This window comes from Pempheris klunzingeri, chromosome 13, assembly GCF_042242105.1.
Source record: "Pempheris klunzingeri isolate RE-2024b chromosome 13, fPemKlu1.hap1, whole genome shotgun sequence".
In the NCBI taxonomy this organism is placed as follows: domain Eukaryota; kingdom Metazoa; phylum Chordata; class Actinopteri; order Acropomatiformes; family Pempheridae; genus Pempheris; species Pempheris klunzingeri.
The window spans coordinates 14,184,515-14,198,859 of NC_092024.1; the positions used below are offsets into that span (position 1 = coordinate 14,184,515).

The 14,345-nt window shown below is 40.7% G+C and overlaps 2 protein-coding genes across 3 annotated transcripts; both read left to right on the forward strand.

The window, feature by feature from the left end:
* Positions 1-189: 189 nt before the first annotated feature.
* On the forward strand, positions 190-4,557 carry wars1 (tryptophanyl-tRNA synthetase 1). The gene is made up of 11 exons (XM_070842223.1): positions 190-252; positions 559-682; positions 1,349-1,565; positions 1,759-1,867; positions 2,089-2,208; positions 2,343-2,525; positions 2,698-2,798; positions 3,237-3,349; positions 3,446-3,619; positions 3,721-3,861; positions 4,042-4,557. Exons 2-11 carry the CDS (start codon positions 569-571, stop codon positions 4,198-4,200), a joined length of 1,431 nt encoding a protein of 476 aa, XP_070698324.1. The 5' UTR covers positions 190-252; positions 559-568; the 3' UTR covers positions 4,201-4,557.
* Positions 4,558-6,940: 2,383 nt separating this feature from the next.
* slc25a29l (solute carrier family 25 member 29-like) lies at positions 6,941-14,195 on the forward strand. Of its 2 annotated transcripts, none has more exons than XM_070842640.1 (4): positions 6,941-7,338; positions 9,078-9,736; positions 10,043-10,126; positions 11,472-14,195. In XM_070842640.1, exon 4 carries the CDS (start codon positions 11,472-11,474, stop codon positions 12,240-12,242), a length of 771 nt encoding a protein of 256 aa, XP_070698741.1. In that variant the 5' UTR covers positions 6,941-7,338; positions 9,078-9,736; positions 10,043-10,126; the 3' UTR covers positions 12,243-14,195. The 2 variants fall into 2 exon arrangements, with proteins under 2 accessions (XP_070698741.1, XP_070698740.1); XM_070842639.1 differs by having other exon boundaries at positions 9,078-9,121.
* The last annotated feature ends 150 nt before the right edge of the window (positions 14,196-14,345 follow it).

Below are 14,345 nucleotides of genomic sequence, written 5' to 3' on the forward strand. Positions count from 1 at the left end.
ATAAATGTATATACATTGAGTTTAACTAACGTGTTTCACATGAAATTAAAGCGATAAAACACATAACATTTACCGTGTATTAAATGTGTTGAAACAGAGTTTCCAATGTGGCGCTTTTGCACTGATGAATTCATAGCGGAACTTTTGATCAAGCCTGTTTGCCAGGGAAGAATTTGATTCAAACACTACCTCACACAGGCTGATGCAAGTTGAATGAGTGAGCTGTCAGCTGTGAGAGAAGAATACTGAACGGTATGCTGGCTAGACACCGCATATAATCATAGATTATACCAGATACTTAATTATTTAATATTTTTAGTGTTTTTATTACTAATGAAGCACAGCAGCGGGAGGTAAATCTAGAGGTACTGCAGACGATTAGCTAGCTCATGTTAGCTGTGGTGTGTTCACATATGGGAGTTTTCTCAACTGCTGTGGATGGACATACAGTAAAGCTAGAGCAAAGAAAACCTCATACTAGATTCTGTTGAACATGTAACTTGATGTACTTTATATATTTGGTCTCTAATCAGTTTAACTGCTTCATTACCTGGTCAGTGTGAAGAAGATGACAGACTGTCAGGGAGACGGGAAAGGATCCAACAGTCCAATGGATCTCTACGAGAAACTGACAACACAAGGAGACACAGTCAGGGCCTTGAAAACAGCTAAAGCTGAGAAAGTAAGTGCTTGTAAACTACCATGTGTCTTGACTCTACTATTAAATACTTTACTTCCAGTGGTATCTGGCCTTATATGAAGCTTTGGTTTTACTTGCCCAGGATTTGAGATTTCTGCCACTACCCCAATACAATGATACATGCAATTTCGTCTGTAGGGCTCAGTAGATGAGAGCAATATGGCTATAGAAACCATGAGACAGTGTAACTCTGAGTACCATCACAGATTTTATCATACTGTTTATGCCATGGTAGCTGTCCCTTTGATATCTCTTGGTGTATTAGACCATTGTGAGCAATGTTACAAATCAGTTTTATGGTCAGATGAGATGTTTGAAGGTTTTTTGCATCAGTGTGATCTACTCATTTATTATATATATCAATATTGTAATATAAGATTACATAAACTGTGATATACATACAGCTCACCCCTAGTTTACAGACATGAAAAGTGACATTTAAAAATAGCTGTCTGAATAATTGACAGAACACACTGTCTGCAGTTTTCATGGGGGAAGTGCAGAAATCATCGGCACAGATAGATTAGATGTAACCAAAACTATCTGCATAGCTATATACTGTAATATGGGTGAATTTAACCTTCACTGTGCCACTGAATTTGGCTGCTTTTATCTGTGTTATCTGACAGCAGTGTTTGGGTTTCCCAGGCAGAAATTGATGCTGCTATTAAGTTGCTGCTAAAGTTGAAGGTGGACTACAAACAAATGACGGGTCAGGATTACAAAGCAGGCTGTCCGCCCTCAGAAAACTCTGTTGTTCTTGACAACGGGCCAGCAGCAGATGGTGCTGATGATGAAGACACAGTTGACCCATGGAACGTTTCTACCACCAACGCCAAGGGAGTAGATTATGACAAACTCATAGGTAAGAGTTTCAAGTGTGGCCTTCACTTAAAGAGCTGAAGTTCTATAGCAAACATAAATTGTTTTAGTTTTTGATTTTGTTAAATTGCAAATGTCAGTGATATATTTCTAGCCATGGGAGTAATTCATACGTAATGCATGTCATTTAAACTACACAACAGCTGAATAACTTATTGTGTCATGTCTTTCCTTAGTGAGGTTTGGCAGCAGTAAAATTGACAAGGAGCTGGTGGACAGAGTGGAAAAAGTCACAGGACAGAAACCTCACCGCTTTCTTCGAAGAGGAATCTTCTTCTCACATAGGTCAGTATTTTATGTTTTCTAGTTCCTCATATCTGACTTCTAGCGTACAGATGTTTCACAAATGACTGTCAGTAATTTGGAATCTCAAGGGAAGTGTCAGAATAAAAAGACCCACTCAGAACCTTTGACCTAGTCATCATCATTCAGATGTAAGTGAGACAGATGGTGGTGAGTTCATGTTCATGAATAAATCTCTTTCTTCTTACCTCTGTTTCTGGCAGAGATATGCATCAGGTGCTGGATTCATATGAGAAGCACAAGTCCTTCTACCTTTACACTGGCAGAGGTCCGTCCTCAGAGGCCATGCACGTTGGCCACCTCATCCCCTTCATCTTCACTAAGTGAGTTCTTCCTCTATAATGTATCATTACCAAAGAGGTGTCCAACTAAAGGCCCTCACCCATGCAGCTGACACTACTTTCACATTTTTTGTTGATTCTTCTTGTTATGACTGAAACTTACTTCTTTGTTGCAGATGGTTGCAGGATGTCTTTGACATCCCGTTGGTGATCCAGTTGACTGATGATGAGAAGTACCTGTGGAAGGATCTAACACTAGAGGAGTGCAACCGCTTCGCTGTGGAGAATGCCAAGGACATCATTGCCTGTGGCTTTGACGCCAGCAAAACCTTCATCTTCTCTGACCTCGACTACATGGGGTAAAATATAAGCAAAAACTATCTTTATATTCCTAACTGCTGAGGCTTCCCAGGATGCCCCGCTATATTTAACATTCTCACCTTATTTGTTCCCGGACCAACATGGAATTTCTTATTTTAGTCTGAATTGCTTTGTTTTTTTAATGCGTTAATTTCAATGTATTTTCTGCAGGGCATCCCCTGAATTCTACAGGAACGTGGTAAAGATCCAGAAGCATGTGACATTCAACCAGGTCAAAGGCATCTTTGGCTTTACAGACAGTGATTGCATTGGTAAGACAACTGAAAAACCTCTAATGGCAAAATAAGACAAACAATTCAATCATTGAGTTCTACTCGCTGTCTACTAGAGACAGAGACATGAAACTGAGTATTAAATGCTGGGAAAGCAGTTTCCATTCAGTCCTTTGCTCCAGACTTCACATATTAGAGTGCAATGTGCTGCAAATGACATTATTTTGTAGCTCATCGATTCTTTCTCTTAATTCACTTTGTAGAATTATTAAACGGCCAAATGCTCATTATTTGATAGAGCCCAACATGATGTTTTCCAGCCAAAAAAAAGTACAGATGTTTTCATGAAAATTTTCAACACGTAAAATATTTCAGTGTAATCCTGTTTTGTGGTTTTATTGAGGTTTTCCTCAATTCTGAAGTTAGATTGTGTGGATACTTCTTTATGGTGTTATTATTGTTTTTTTATCCATACAGGAAAGATCAGCTTCCCAGCCATCCAGGCAGCCCCGTCCTTCAGTAACTCTTTCCCACAGATCTTCGGAAGCAGAAAGGACATACAGTGTCTCATTCCCTGCGCCATAGACCAGGTCGGGACCTTCATTACAGTAATAGATAACGATACTACATACTAGCATCGTATTTTACAGTGACGTGGGTTGGTATCTATCCTCTCGCTCATCCAGGACCCCTACTTCAGGATGACCCGCGATGTAGCTCCAAGGATCGGCTATCCCAAACCAGCCCTGCTACACTCCACCTTCTTCCCAGCCCTGCAGGGGGCTCAGACCAAGATGAGCGCCAGTGACGCCAACTCCTCCATCTTCCTCACTGACGCACCCAAGCAGATCAAAAACAAGGTGCTGATATTACTAGTTATTACTATCTAGTCACGAGTTAGATTTATATTACCTATATATTATAGGCTGACTGATGTGACCTATGTAATCATTACTCACAGATCAACAAACATGCATTTTCGGGAGGAAAAGACACAGTGGAAGAGCACAGGAAGTATGGTGGAAACCCAGACGTAGACGTCGCCTTCATGTACTTGACCTTCTTCCTGGAGGATGATGAACAGTTGGAGAAGATCAGACAGGTGAGGGCGTGGATACCAGAGACAACAAATGATAGCTTGCTAATCACACTCTCACCATGACTTTGACTTCTTCATTCTGCTTATATTTTCTCTTGAACTCCATCCTCTTGTAACCCTCGTACACCCTTTTCGACTTCCCGTCTGCTCTCACCTCCCACTCATTCAATCTCCTCTCTGCAGGACTACTCAAGTGGAGCTCTCCTAACGGGAGAACTGAAGAAGATTTTGATTGAGACACTGCAGCCAATGATTGCCCAGCATCAGGAGCGGCGCAAACAAATCACAGACGAGACAGTCAAGCAGTTCATGACACCCAGGCCTTTAAATTTTCAAGCCTAGCCTGCTTGAGCAACTGAGATGTCAAGGTTCACCATGTCACTAATCTCAGTACAACAAATAATTAATCCAGCTTTTTCCATCAAAGATTATTGTAATTTGCAATGGGAAAGCGGGCATTTTATCATACAGTTTGCACCAGGACTGGAGAAATATTTAAATGTAAATTAGGAGAGCAATGATATGCTTCTCTGTGTCGAACTAAGCATGGCAGTGGCCACGCCTTCATGCTAATTGTCATGCTACATGTTAGCTTCACGCTGCACCACCTGTAAACAATTATTTTCATGAAGTGTTTGTGCTTGCAGCGCTGCTGTAACATCACAGGATGGATGACGATTAAAGCAGGGTTCAAATGGATATTGTTTCAAAATCTGCTTAGCGACCAACAACAACAACACAACGACACTTCAACTTTGAAAAATCTTGGTTAAGAAGTCTTATTTTACTTGGACAAATGGCCTGAACAAGTGTGTAAGTATGGGTTAGGGTGTAAGTAAGGGTATAAACTGCTAAGAATAAAGTGTAGTATGATAATGGGAGATATATTCAACGTTAAACTCAGAGTTTCAGCATAACAATAAATCAGTATCTTACTCAAGGGAACTAAAGCAAATGTATTTATCAGCAAAGGGACTTGACTCAAGATAACATTTTCTGTAAACATGGTGTAAATGAAGATGTTTCATTCATCTTATGCTTAGACTCAAATTAAACTACTTGATGACTGTGAAAAATAAGTTCTACATCAATATTTATTTTACTTAATGTAGGTTCCACATTGTAAGATAAGATAAGATATTCCTTTATTTATCCCACAATGGGGAAATTTCAATATGCATGTATATGCATATTCTTTTAATATTCATATGTTCATACAACAGAACAGTATAGATTTTTGCCATAATATCCCACAGCGACATTGCAAGATGAACATTTTATGATCATTATTGTTATCAGTAACACAGTACAACAGTAGTGCTTTTGCTACGATGACAAGTCAAAATGTCTGTTGTGAAAAAGGAATATTGTCGAAGAAGTGATTCAATTATGTTCCTTAAAGGCAAAGTCTTTAATCAAAATGTAATCGTAATATACCCGTAATTTAAGATAATATATGATTGATCCTTAAATTATAATGGGGTGTGGGTGTGTGTGAGATGTTGAAAAATAAACGGATAAAACTTTACTAATAGTAAAGATAAACCAAATTTTTGAATAGAGCTGTTTAAAAAATAACACTGAGCTAAATGTTTTTATCTGCTGCCTGAATCAGGGAGTTCTCAAGATAGTGACTAATCACATCAAGTTCATCACAGTTTAAAACACTCAGAGGGGAAATGGAAAATTGTGAAAACATGACGAACAAGCTGCTTCTAAAGCATGACATTTAGAGCAGGTGTTCTCTGACAAAAGGAATTAGGAGTACCTTATTACTAGTAAGTAAGGGCCCATGTGTCTGAGCCAGAGCCTGAGCTCCTTTGTGGAAAAGGCATCTTCACCACATCAGCTGGGAACACCAGTAAAGCCTGAGGAACAGAAAATCAAGGTATTAAAATATGTGACAATCAGTCATGTGCTCCATCTGAAAAACCTACAGGTGAGCATAACAGTGCATTTTAGTTTTGTCTGGACAGGTTTTTACCTCTTTGCTTTGGTTGTTTGGTATGATGGGAATGAGCCTCCAGTAATTCAAAGAATGGACATGAAAAAGAAATGGTTGTGTGCAGATTCAAATTAACAATGTCGTCAATCTAACAGGTTACTGTAAAGGATCACAGAGATGTATGTTCACATAAATGTATATGGTTAAATTCAAACATTCATTGATTATATGCATGATATTTCACTTAAAGTCCCCTTTATCACACATTGTGTCCTATAAAGGGGAGAGCTGTGAACTAAGAGGCAGTAATCCAGAGAGAAAGAGGAAGATGTCAACAAACAGAGCTTAAATGTAGGCTGGAGACACCTCAACAGCCTCCGCCGTTCATCTCTCTGCCCGAAGGTGGTGAGTTGTAGAGTTTGAAGAGGAAGAAAGGACTTCCTGTGGCGTCCTGTGGTGAGCTATGGTGGTATCAGTCTGCTGCTGAGGGTGCTGCTGTGTATCACCGGCACATCGTGGGGAGGGTGAGAGTCATTGTGCCTCATGCATCCTCCCCCTCTGTGTCACCAGGCCAGCTGTCCTGATGAGCTAAAAAGACGGTGTCAAAGTTAAGAGAAAGCAGACAAGGAGCAAAGCTGTGCAAAGCAGAGGAAGTGTAGGCACACTGGGGCTCCAATTATATTTTGTAGACATTAAAAAGTGCATTTTGCATAATGTGGGACCTTTAAACAGTTATTTATTGATTGTCCCTGAACCAGCCTGCAGCAGTGAAGCCATCTTGGAGGTGATCAACACTGGGGGAAACTTTAGATTTAGTTTAGAGAGAGGTGGGGAGGTGCAGGGCTTTTATTTTACTGCACATGTGCATGATGCTGTGTGTCCTGAACCTGGCACATGGCTTCCTGATCGCCCTGGTAAAGTATCCTCATACTTACTGATGATAACACTGTTGATTTTGACGGTGGGGAGGACCTGCAGCCACTGTTTCAAACTCTCCTCTGCAGCTCTTTCCGGCAGCAGCCAATGGGTGTGAGGGGCGGACAGTACCCGCTAGGGGAGTTGTCTGCCTCCAAGTAATCCGATTGGGCTCTCTCAAAAAAAAAAAAAGAGGGCAAACACGCGTCTTCTCCTTTACTCTGAACCCCGCCTGCTCCCGCTGTACAGAAATAGAAAAGGTTTGGCAGAAAGAGCAGCGCTAGTAGTGAGAGTGAGGACACATCAGCAAAATAAACCTGCCACAGCTCCGGTCTCCGAGTCCCTGAGGTTATCAATAGCCGGAGGAAGTCTTTATCCTCCGTTTGCTCAGCATCAGCAACGCCTGTAAAGAGGATATTAAAGAAAAGAGCTACCAGCCTGGCTGAACACCGAGCCGGGGTTACTACAATTACCAAGTTCAGACAGTTTCCGGGACTGGGTTTATAGCAAAGTACCCACAGAGGGCTTGTGAGTTTACATTTGTCAGCCACCGAGCTAGCTTGACACACTTCAGATTTGTGAGGGGATGGCATTGGACTTCGCTGCGGGCTGCATAGGAGGTAAGTAGTTAGCTAGCGCCGATGTAAGCTAGCACTGATGTTAGCTAGCACTAGCTAGCCAGGTTAACGAGTCCAAGCTAACGACTAGCTTTAGCGTTAGCCACCTTTTCCATTTTTTTCCCTCCTCAAACCGCAAGCAACACAAGGACAGCCCAGCTTGTAAAGTCTGTCCCCAGCTGCCACGTATGAGAAAAGATATAAACAAACAAGAAAGGCAGATTAGATGAAGCGCCGGATGTAGCTTTGTGAAGCTACATTGGTCACCTGTAGCTCTCACACAGGTAAACACCACGTTCATGGTCTGTGCTGTCATCTATGAGGGGCTTGAAGTTGCAGCCTAAAATGGGGGGAAAAATGACTGATTTTAGAGTTTCAGGATACGGCATCAACTTTTCTTTCTTATGAGACGCTCTCCTCCACCATGTTAAATGTTAAACAGCCTTTGTTATTAGGTGATGTGTTAGGAAAGTTAAAAAGCATTCCAAAGTTAACTCGGGTCAGCCCTTCCTGGTTGAATGGAGGTAACTTAACTCCACAGCCAATGTTCCCAGCCAAGCCTCAGCCATAAACCCTTGGGAATCTTGTCAGCTGTTTTGTCTTTTCCAGGGACAAGGCTTCACACATTTTAACACACCAAGGTCCTCAGATAGTGGCTCTTAAGAGCACAGGCCCTGGTGTGATAAAAGTTTTTGTCCAGAAAGCCTAAGAGTTTTGCTGTCTTTACTGTAAATAGTGGCACTGAGGTTGAATTGTCTGTATAATTATGCAGATCTTCATCTTACGTGGCAAACACTCAGTTTTGGGACTCTTTCTGGCATCAAACTGATAATTGCAGTAATTCATTTGTAGACACCCGGTGCATGAATATAGTCTGAAACTACTCTGGATTCACTCCATCACTACTACTGACTATTCTGTTCTTCATGCCAAATCCTTCTCCAAAACAAGCAAGTAAGGAGGGGTGGGTATAATTTGTAACCATGAACTCCGGACTATTACATTCACACTGTGATACACTGGACATCATGCAATAATAATTAAGATACTCAGATTTCTTTGATCTCACTGTTGATATTCAGCAGATTTAGTAGCTTTGTATTCACTGAAATCAGTATCATGACTGCAGTTTTGAGTTTTGCCATGAACTCTCAGACCACTGACATCCCCAGCGTCTGTGGTTAATCAGTTAAAGCCAGCAGAGGTACACACTGTGAATGTATTGTCAGGTCATGGACAAGGTCATGCAAGATTATGAAACTGAAATTTTACCTCAAATTTGAAATGTATAATTTCAAAAATCAAAATCCGTCATGTCAATACTGACATACTGTGCGTGTGCTACATTTGAAGGTTAGATACCTCTGATGATGGAGCACCTCTTAGGTAATAGGTCCCAATATCACATGGTCAGACGTTACTGTTGTATATTGGATTTTTGGCTCGTCTGCATAAGTCAAGGACGACCTGTGAAGCTTTCGTCACGGGGTACAGTGCAGTGACCAGCTGATGACTTTGCTCAGTCTCAGGGAGACGGGCTGTTTGCTGTTGCGAGATCAGCCACTTGATTGTAAGCCATTTCCTGTCCCACAATCAAACCCTATTTGCAGTGCGTCACAGTGATTGATAATTAATTAGGCTACATATAGCTTTAGGCTTGCAAGAGATGATGACGGATTAGTAATTAATACATTTTTCTATATTTTCTAATATAATATTAAATCCCATCACTTGTTTTTCAGGCGCTGCTGGTGTTTTGGTCGGACATCCATTTGACACTGTGAAGGTGGGTTTTTGTTCCATCTTCGTAACTCCTTATTCATGTTAGACAATGACATGATCCAGTGCTTTGCTGTTAAAATGTAGTAAATCAGACAACTCTGTCAAGAGCTTGAATTCAAATTAGGGTTGGGCGGTATGGCCCAAGATTTATATCACAATATAATTTGAAGCACGAGCGATTTTTCTTAGAATTTCAATATAAATGTGCCTGAAGGGGAAAAGCATTGGTATGGCAACTGCATGGCATCTATTACTGTATGTTTGACTGTAATACTAAGATATACCATTTCACATAGTACAGAGGTGCAAAACTGCATTAATACACAGAAGAAAAAAAATACAAATCCTTCTCTCAAGTAACTTCCATCTCTTCCATTTCATGAAATACGGTAAAATCAAGTTGCACAAAGCGAACACACACAGAAAAACTTAAATCACAGCCTCTGCTTGCTTACACACAGAGATGGTGAATGGTTTGGTTGTGGCTCTTTTGTACTTTGCTTTTAATGTCATTTCTTCCTGAGCTTGTGCCCGGGGAGGCTGTCTTTAACAGCAGCAGTGTCACTGTGTTGTAGATGAGAGGGAGAAATAAACAACCTCTCGATGGAAATGTGACCTAGTAAGTATGGTCAAGGTTTTTTCCTCTCACCCAGTCTTGTCTTGAGTTATAGAAATATACAGTTAAACGCACAGAAGACATTTTGTTTTTTGTACAACTTCATTCTCGGTTAATTCTTTTTTTTCTCCCTCATGTTGCACCCTCCCTTAGCATCTGTTTTTACCCTCAAAAAGATCAATTTCAAAGCAATGTTGCCTGCTTGTTTCCCTTTGAACCTGTATAACAGTATGTGGTTTTTCTTGTTGTGGCCCTCTTTGGCCTCGTAACTCTGTCACATGACTCTAACATGAGTGCTGTCATCCGCAGGTGAGGCTTCAAGTTCAAAATGTGGACAAACCTCTCTACCGTGGGACATTTCACTGCTTCAAGTCAATCATACGCCAGGAGTCGGTAAGCTTCTGTTAATGCCTCAATGTTTTACTCTCCGTCTGTCATGGCCGTCCAGTAGTTTGTGTAGGTGTCACCATGTGCTGCTTACTATGCCAACGTGGAGGATGGTCAGTGCACTAATTAAAGTGTCCAGTTACAATCCCATCTCTAAACACAGGCATCAGCCAACATCTTCCTAACATGGGGTGTTGGGAGGTGAACGGGGGAGGTGCTGTGTCTGCTCACTAGGGTCAGAGAGGACCTTATCCTTGCACGGGCTATATAAAGCCTTGGACATGGTGCCATTTGAGCTAAGCGGGGTCTGCTTAGTCTCAGTGAATCTCTCGTGGCTGTTTCACATGGAGCTATTGGATTGTGTTCCTCCCAGCACAATAATAAAATGTTAAGGGGTTTCTCAGTTTAATTTGAAAGTTTGATGTTCTCAATTTACTTATTTAGCAGCCATGATTTAGGATTAAGGCAAGGCAATTTTATTTAAACGGCACCATTCAGATACAAGGCCATTCAAAGTGCTATACAGGGACATAAATTGCAATAAACACAAGACACAGAAACATTAAAACGTGTTGGTGCATTATTATTGTTAGGGATAAAAGGGATCAGGAAGCTAGAGCAGAATATGACTGTACATATTTTTTTTTATTTTTTTTATCAGTGTTCCAGCAATACCTCTGTGACAGCCTCAAGGCTAAATTTTAATATATGACATTGTCTCAGGTATTCCTCCCTGGTTCCTGTGAAACCGTGAACTGGAAAGACGAGAACACAACTGCTGATAATAACCAATGCAGTTGTTACTGTACAATTTGATTTTCTGATTTTTAGGGGTATCTTGGAGCTGACAAAATGTATTTAATGATCTTTTCTCTAGATAATCAAACTCTGCATCATCACCGATATGTGAACTTTGATTACTCACTAGTTCCCTCAGATTTGTGTGCATGAATTCACAGAATAAAAATGTCTCTTTTGCCTGTCACAAGCACAATAACAAACCTCAAATGTAGCATTGAAATGATGACTACCGAGAGTGCGAGGACAATTGGAATGAATGCTATTCATTTCAGAGAATGATTTTTTTTTTTTTAAGGACATATCTGCATCAGAACACAACTGCTAGTCTGTCATTAACACAGGCTGTCACTGCTCGTCTCTCATTAACACGACGAACTGTTAATTTCCAATCCCTGTACTACATTAACCACAACCAAGAACACTATGAGCTTGATTTGAATTAAGTAATCTGTTGGAACAAATGATCACAAACTTAACCTTTCATACCTGCTGGGCTCATGATGCATGGTGTTCCCTCAGCGATCCAAGTAATCTGTTTTTGTGTCTGTAGATGCTCGGTCTGTACAAAGGCATCGGCTCTCCGATGATGGGCCTGACCTTCATCAATGCCATAGTTTTTGGCGTCCAGGGCAACGCCATGCGCAAGCTTGGCCAGGACACGCCTCTCAACCAGTTCTTGGCTGGAGCCTCTGCTGGAGCCATCCAGTGTGTCATTTGCTGCCCCATGGAGCTGGCCAAGACACGCATGCAGCTGCAAGGGACTGGAGAGAAGAAGTCTAAGAGGAAGATGTACAAAAACTCCCTGGACTGTCTGGTGAGAATCTACAATAAGGAGGGAATCCGAGGCATCAATCGCGGCATGGTGACCACCCTGCTGCGTGAGACGCCCGGTTTCGGTGTGTACTTTCTCACTTATGACATGTTGACACGTTCCCTGGGCTGTGAACCAGAAGACCCTTACATGATCCCCAAGCTGTTGTTTGCTGGTGGAATGTCTGGCATCGCTTCCTGGCTCTCCACCTATCCCGTGGATGTGATCAAGTCGCGTCTTCAGGCGGACGGGGTCGGCGGCGTCAACCAGTACAGCGGCATTATGGACTGTGTCAGACAGAGCTTAAAGAAGGAGGGGTGGAGGGTGTTCTCACGCGGCCTCACGTCCACTTTGCTCCGTGCTTTTCCAGTGAATGCGACCACATTTGCCACCGTGACTCTGTTTTTGCTGTACATGCGCGAAGGAGAAGAGTGTAGCATTCAGGACTCTGAGCCACCGTCTGTCCAGCTGCAGCCTCTGCAGACGCAGACGCAGCCAACCAGCATGTGAGCAGCAGAGAGCATAAGTAGTCATCAGCAACTCTTTATCGAGTACAGATGGAATAGGCAACTTCATGCAGGTCTAGGATCTGTTCACTGGTGTCCAAAATGAGAATATATTTAAATAATATATATTTTAAGATAAAAGCTGTAAATATGGTCTGTTTTTAAAGCTCCTTGGTTTTGTACAATTTTTTTTGTTTTCAATAATTTAGGAAACTTGACAGTTACAAGAGTTACTGTAAAAAACAGTGACAGTTACAGATTTAGATTTTCCTAAAATTTACAATCAAAGAATCCCTTCTGGTCTCCACTATTAGACATGCTCGGTGACGGTTATTGATCACTAAAAGACTGTCCACAAAGTTTGCAAACATTAATGAGTTTCTACTGTTTCTTTTTGGAAAAGTTACATCAGTGAGATGAATATGACTTAAAGATTTCATTCATTCACTTTAAGCTGTAGACCAATTCCCTTCACCTCCTTATAGTGTGAATACAGCATTTCACCATCTTAACGGTTACAAATACAAAGTCAATATTCAAAAATACGTCAATATTGCTGTAGTCTGAGGTTACAACTGTGAAGATGGTTTAACTTTCCTGTGAACAGTCGTAGGAATTTGATCCAACTTGTGGATGCTGTCTGAAGTTTTAATCAAATGTGAGGTTACAGCTGTCCACTTTAAAAAATTTCAGTTCTTACTTTAACAATCCTCTTTTGATAATTATAATGGTTATGAATATTACAATATTATTACATTATTAATATTACATGTTCTCATTACATGACTTTAGCCCATTGCAGACATAATAAAAGACGTAAACATGTTTTTAGATATAAAATAATTATGTGCTATAATTTCTTTTAATAGAAAAGACAGTCATTGTCTAAAACCAAATCTGCTGCAGATTTGAATGTTTTTGTTCCGGACATTATACAGTGTCCAAAGAAAGCACCTTATGGTATGGTATTATGCACATGTACGGTTAAAAACAAATCAGATTTTTCACTTAACATTAGATTTTGTATTTCCCACTAATGCAAGATTATGCTACAGCGTCAAGCAAAACTTATGGCTTGATTAAAGTGGGCTTTTTAAAATCTACAATGTATTTTCAAACCTCGTGCCTCCTGTCTGTGATTGTGGAGCACAATATTTATCAGGCTCCATGTTCTCCACAAGGGGGGAGTTGTGTCATTGTGAGACCAAGTCTGAACACACTAACCTGCACGGCCTCGAGGCACAGGAAGTAATAGATGCTCCTTTCTAGCTGCTGTATGTGTGTGTATATTACCTGTTTGCTGTAAGTATAATCATTTAACATCTAATGTGAACTTTTGGTGGGTTTTTGTAAATGGTTTAATCATTTACTCCTCAATATTTATAAACCAGTAATAATATTATGACATAGACTTTGACAGAGGCACAGATGTTACTTTTGTGGTGAAATCTTCACAGGTCAAATGTTTGCTATTCTGCCAAAACACAACAGATTTTGGTAATGGCTGCATTTAAAGTTCAAACGTTCATCACCAAAGATAGAACTATAACATATCACGTCAGATGCCGTGTAACGCCAGCTGTTACAGAAACTGTTGTTTTCCCTGATGTTGGACTGCAGGGCTTCAAACTGCTTTGGTTTTGTCCAAAGACATCACAATGTACATACAATGGATTTGTTGTTTTGTTCTCATGCCATCCTTTGAGTGTTAAGGTATGAAATCTCTCTTGGCTTTATTTTTTTCTGTTTCAAGACTTTTTTTGTAATGTGCATTTGTCTCAGCTTGTCTGGTGGATGATACATGATTGCTGATATCTTTGTAAAAGGGCCGCTTTAACTGTCTAATATTGCCTTTGTGTTCTGTACTTGATTGTGTACAACATCTTGCACCAAAGCAGCATGCACACTGTGTAGTTCTTTGAGAGAATGGTGAAATAAAAAACGCATTTTTCTCATGTTTTCTGAGAGACAGTGTTCACGGCACAGCTATTCCCACAATATGCCAGATATTTTATGATTTTAACACTTAAGTGAGATCCACAACCAGTAGAATGAATGAGGAGTTTGAAATGAGTCCAGTTTGTTCTTATCCAGTCTGTTAAAGAAG

What these genes read in the sequence shown, in the direction of transcription:
- wars1 (XM_070842223.1), top strand. Translation starts at nt 569, where the DNA reads ATGACAGACTGTCAGGGAGACGGGAAAGGATCCAACAGTCCAATGGAT. An exon ending in AGATTATGACAAACTCATAG is followed by an intron (nt 1,566 to 1,758) that starts GTAAGAGTTTCA and finishes GTCTTTCCTTAG; the next exon opens with TGAGGTTTGGCAGCAGTAAA. An exon ending in TTCCCTGCGCCATAGACCAG is followed by an intron (nt 3,350 to 3,445) that starts GTCGGGACCTTC and finishes TCGCTCATCCAG; the next exon opens with GACCCCTACTTCAGGATGAC.
- slc25a29l (XM_070842639.1), top strand. Translation starts at nt 7,305, where the DNA reads ATGGCATTGGACTTCGCTGCGGGCTGCATAGGAG. An exon ending in CGCTGCGGGCTGCATAGGAG is followed by an intron (nt 7,339 to 9,077) that starts GTAAGTAGTTAG and finishes CTTGTTTTTCAG; the next exon opens with GCGCTGCTGGTGTTTTGGTC. An exon ending in ATCCATTTGACACTGTGAAG is followed by an intron (nt 9,122 to 10,042) that starts GTGGGTTTTTGT and finishes TGTCATCCGCAG; the next exon opens with GTGAGGCTTCAAGTTCAAAA.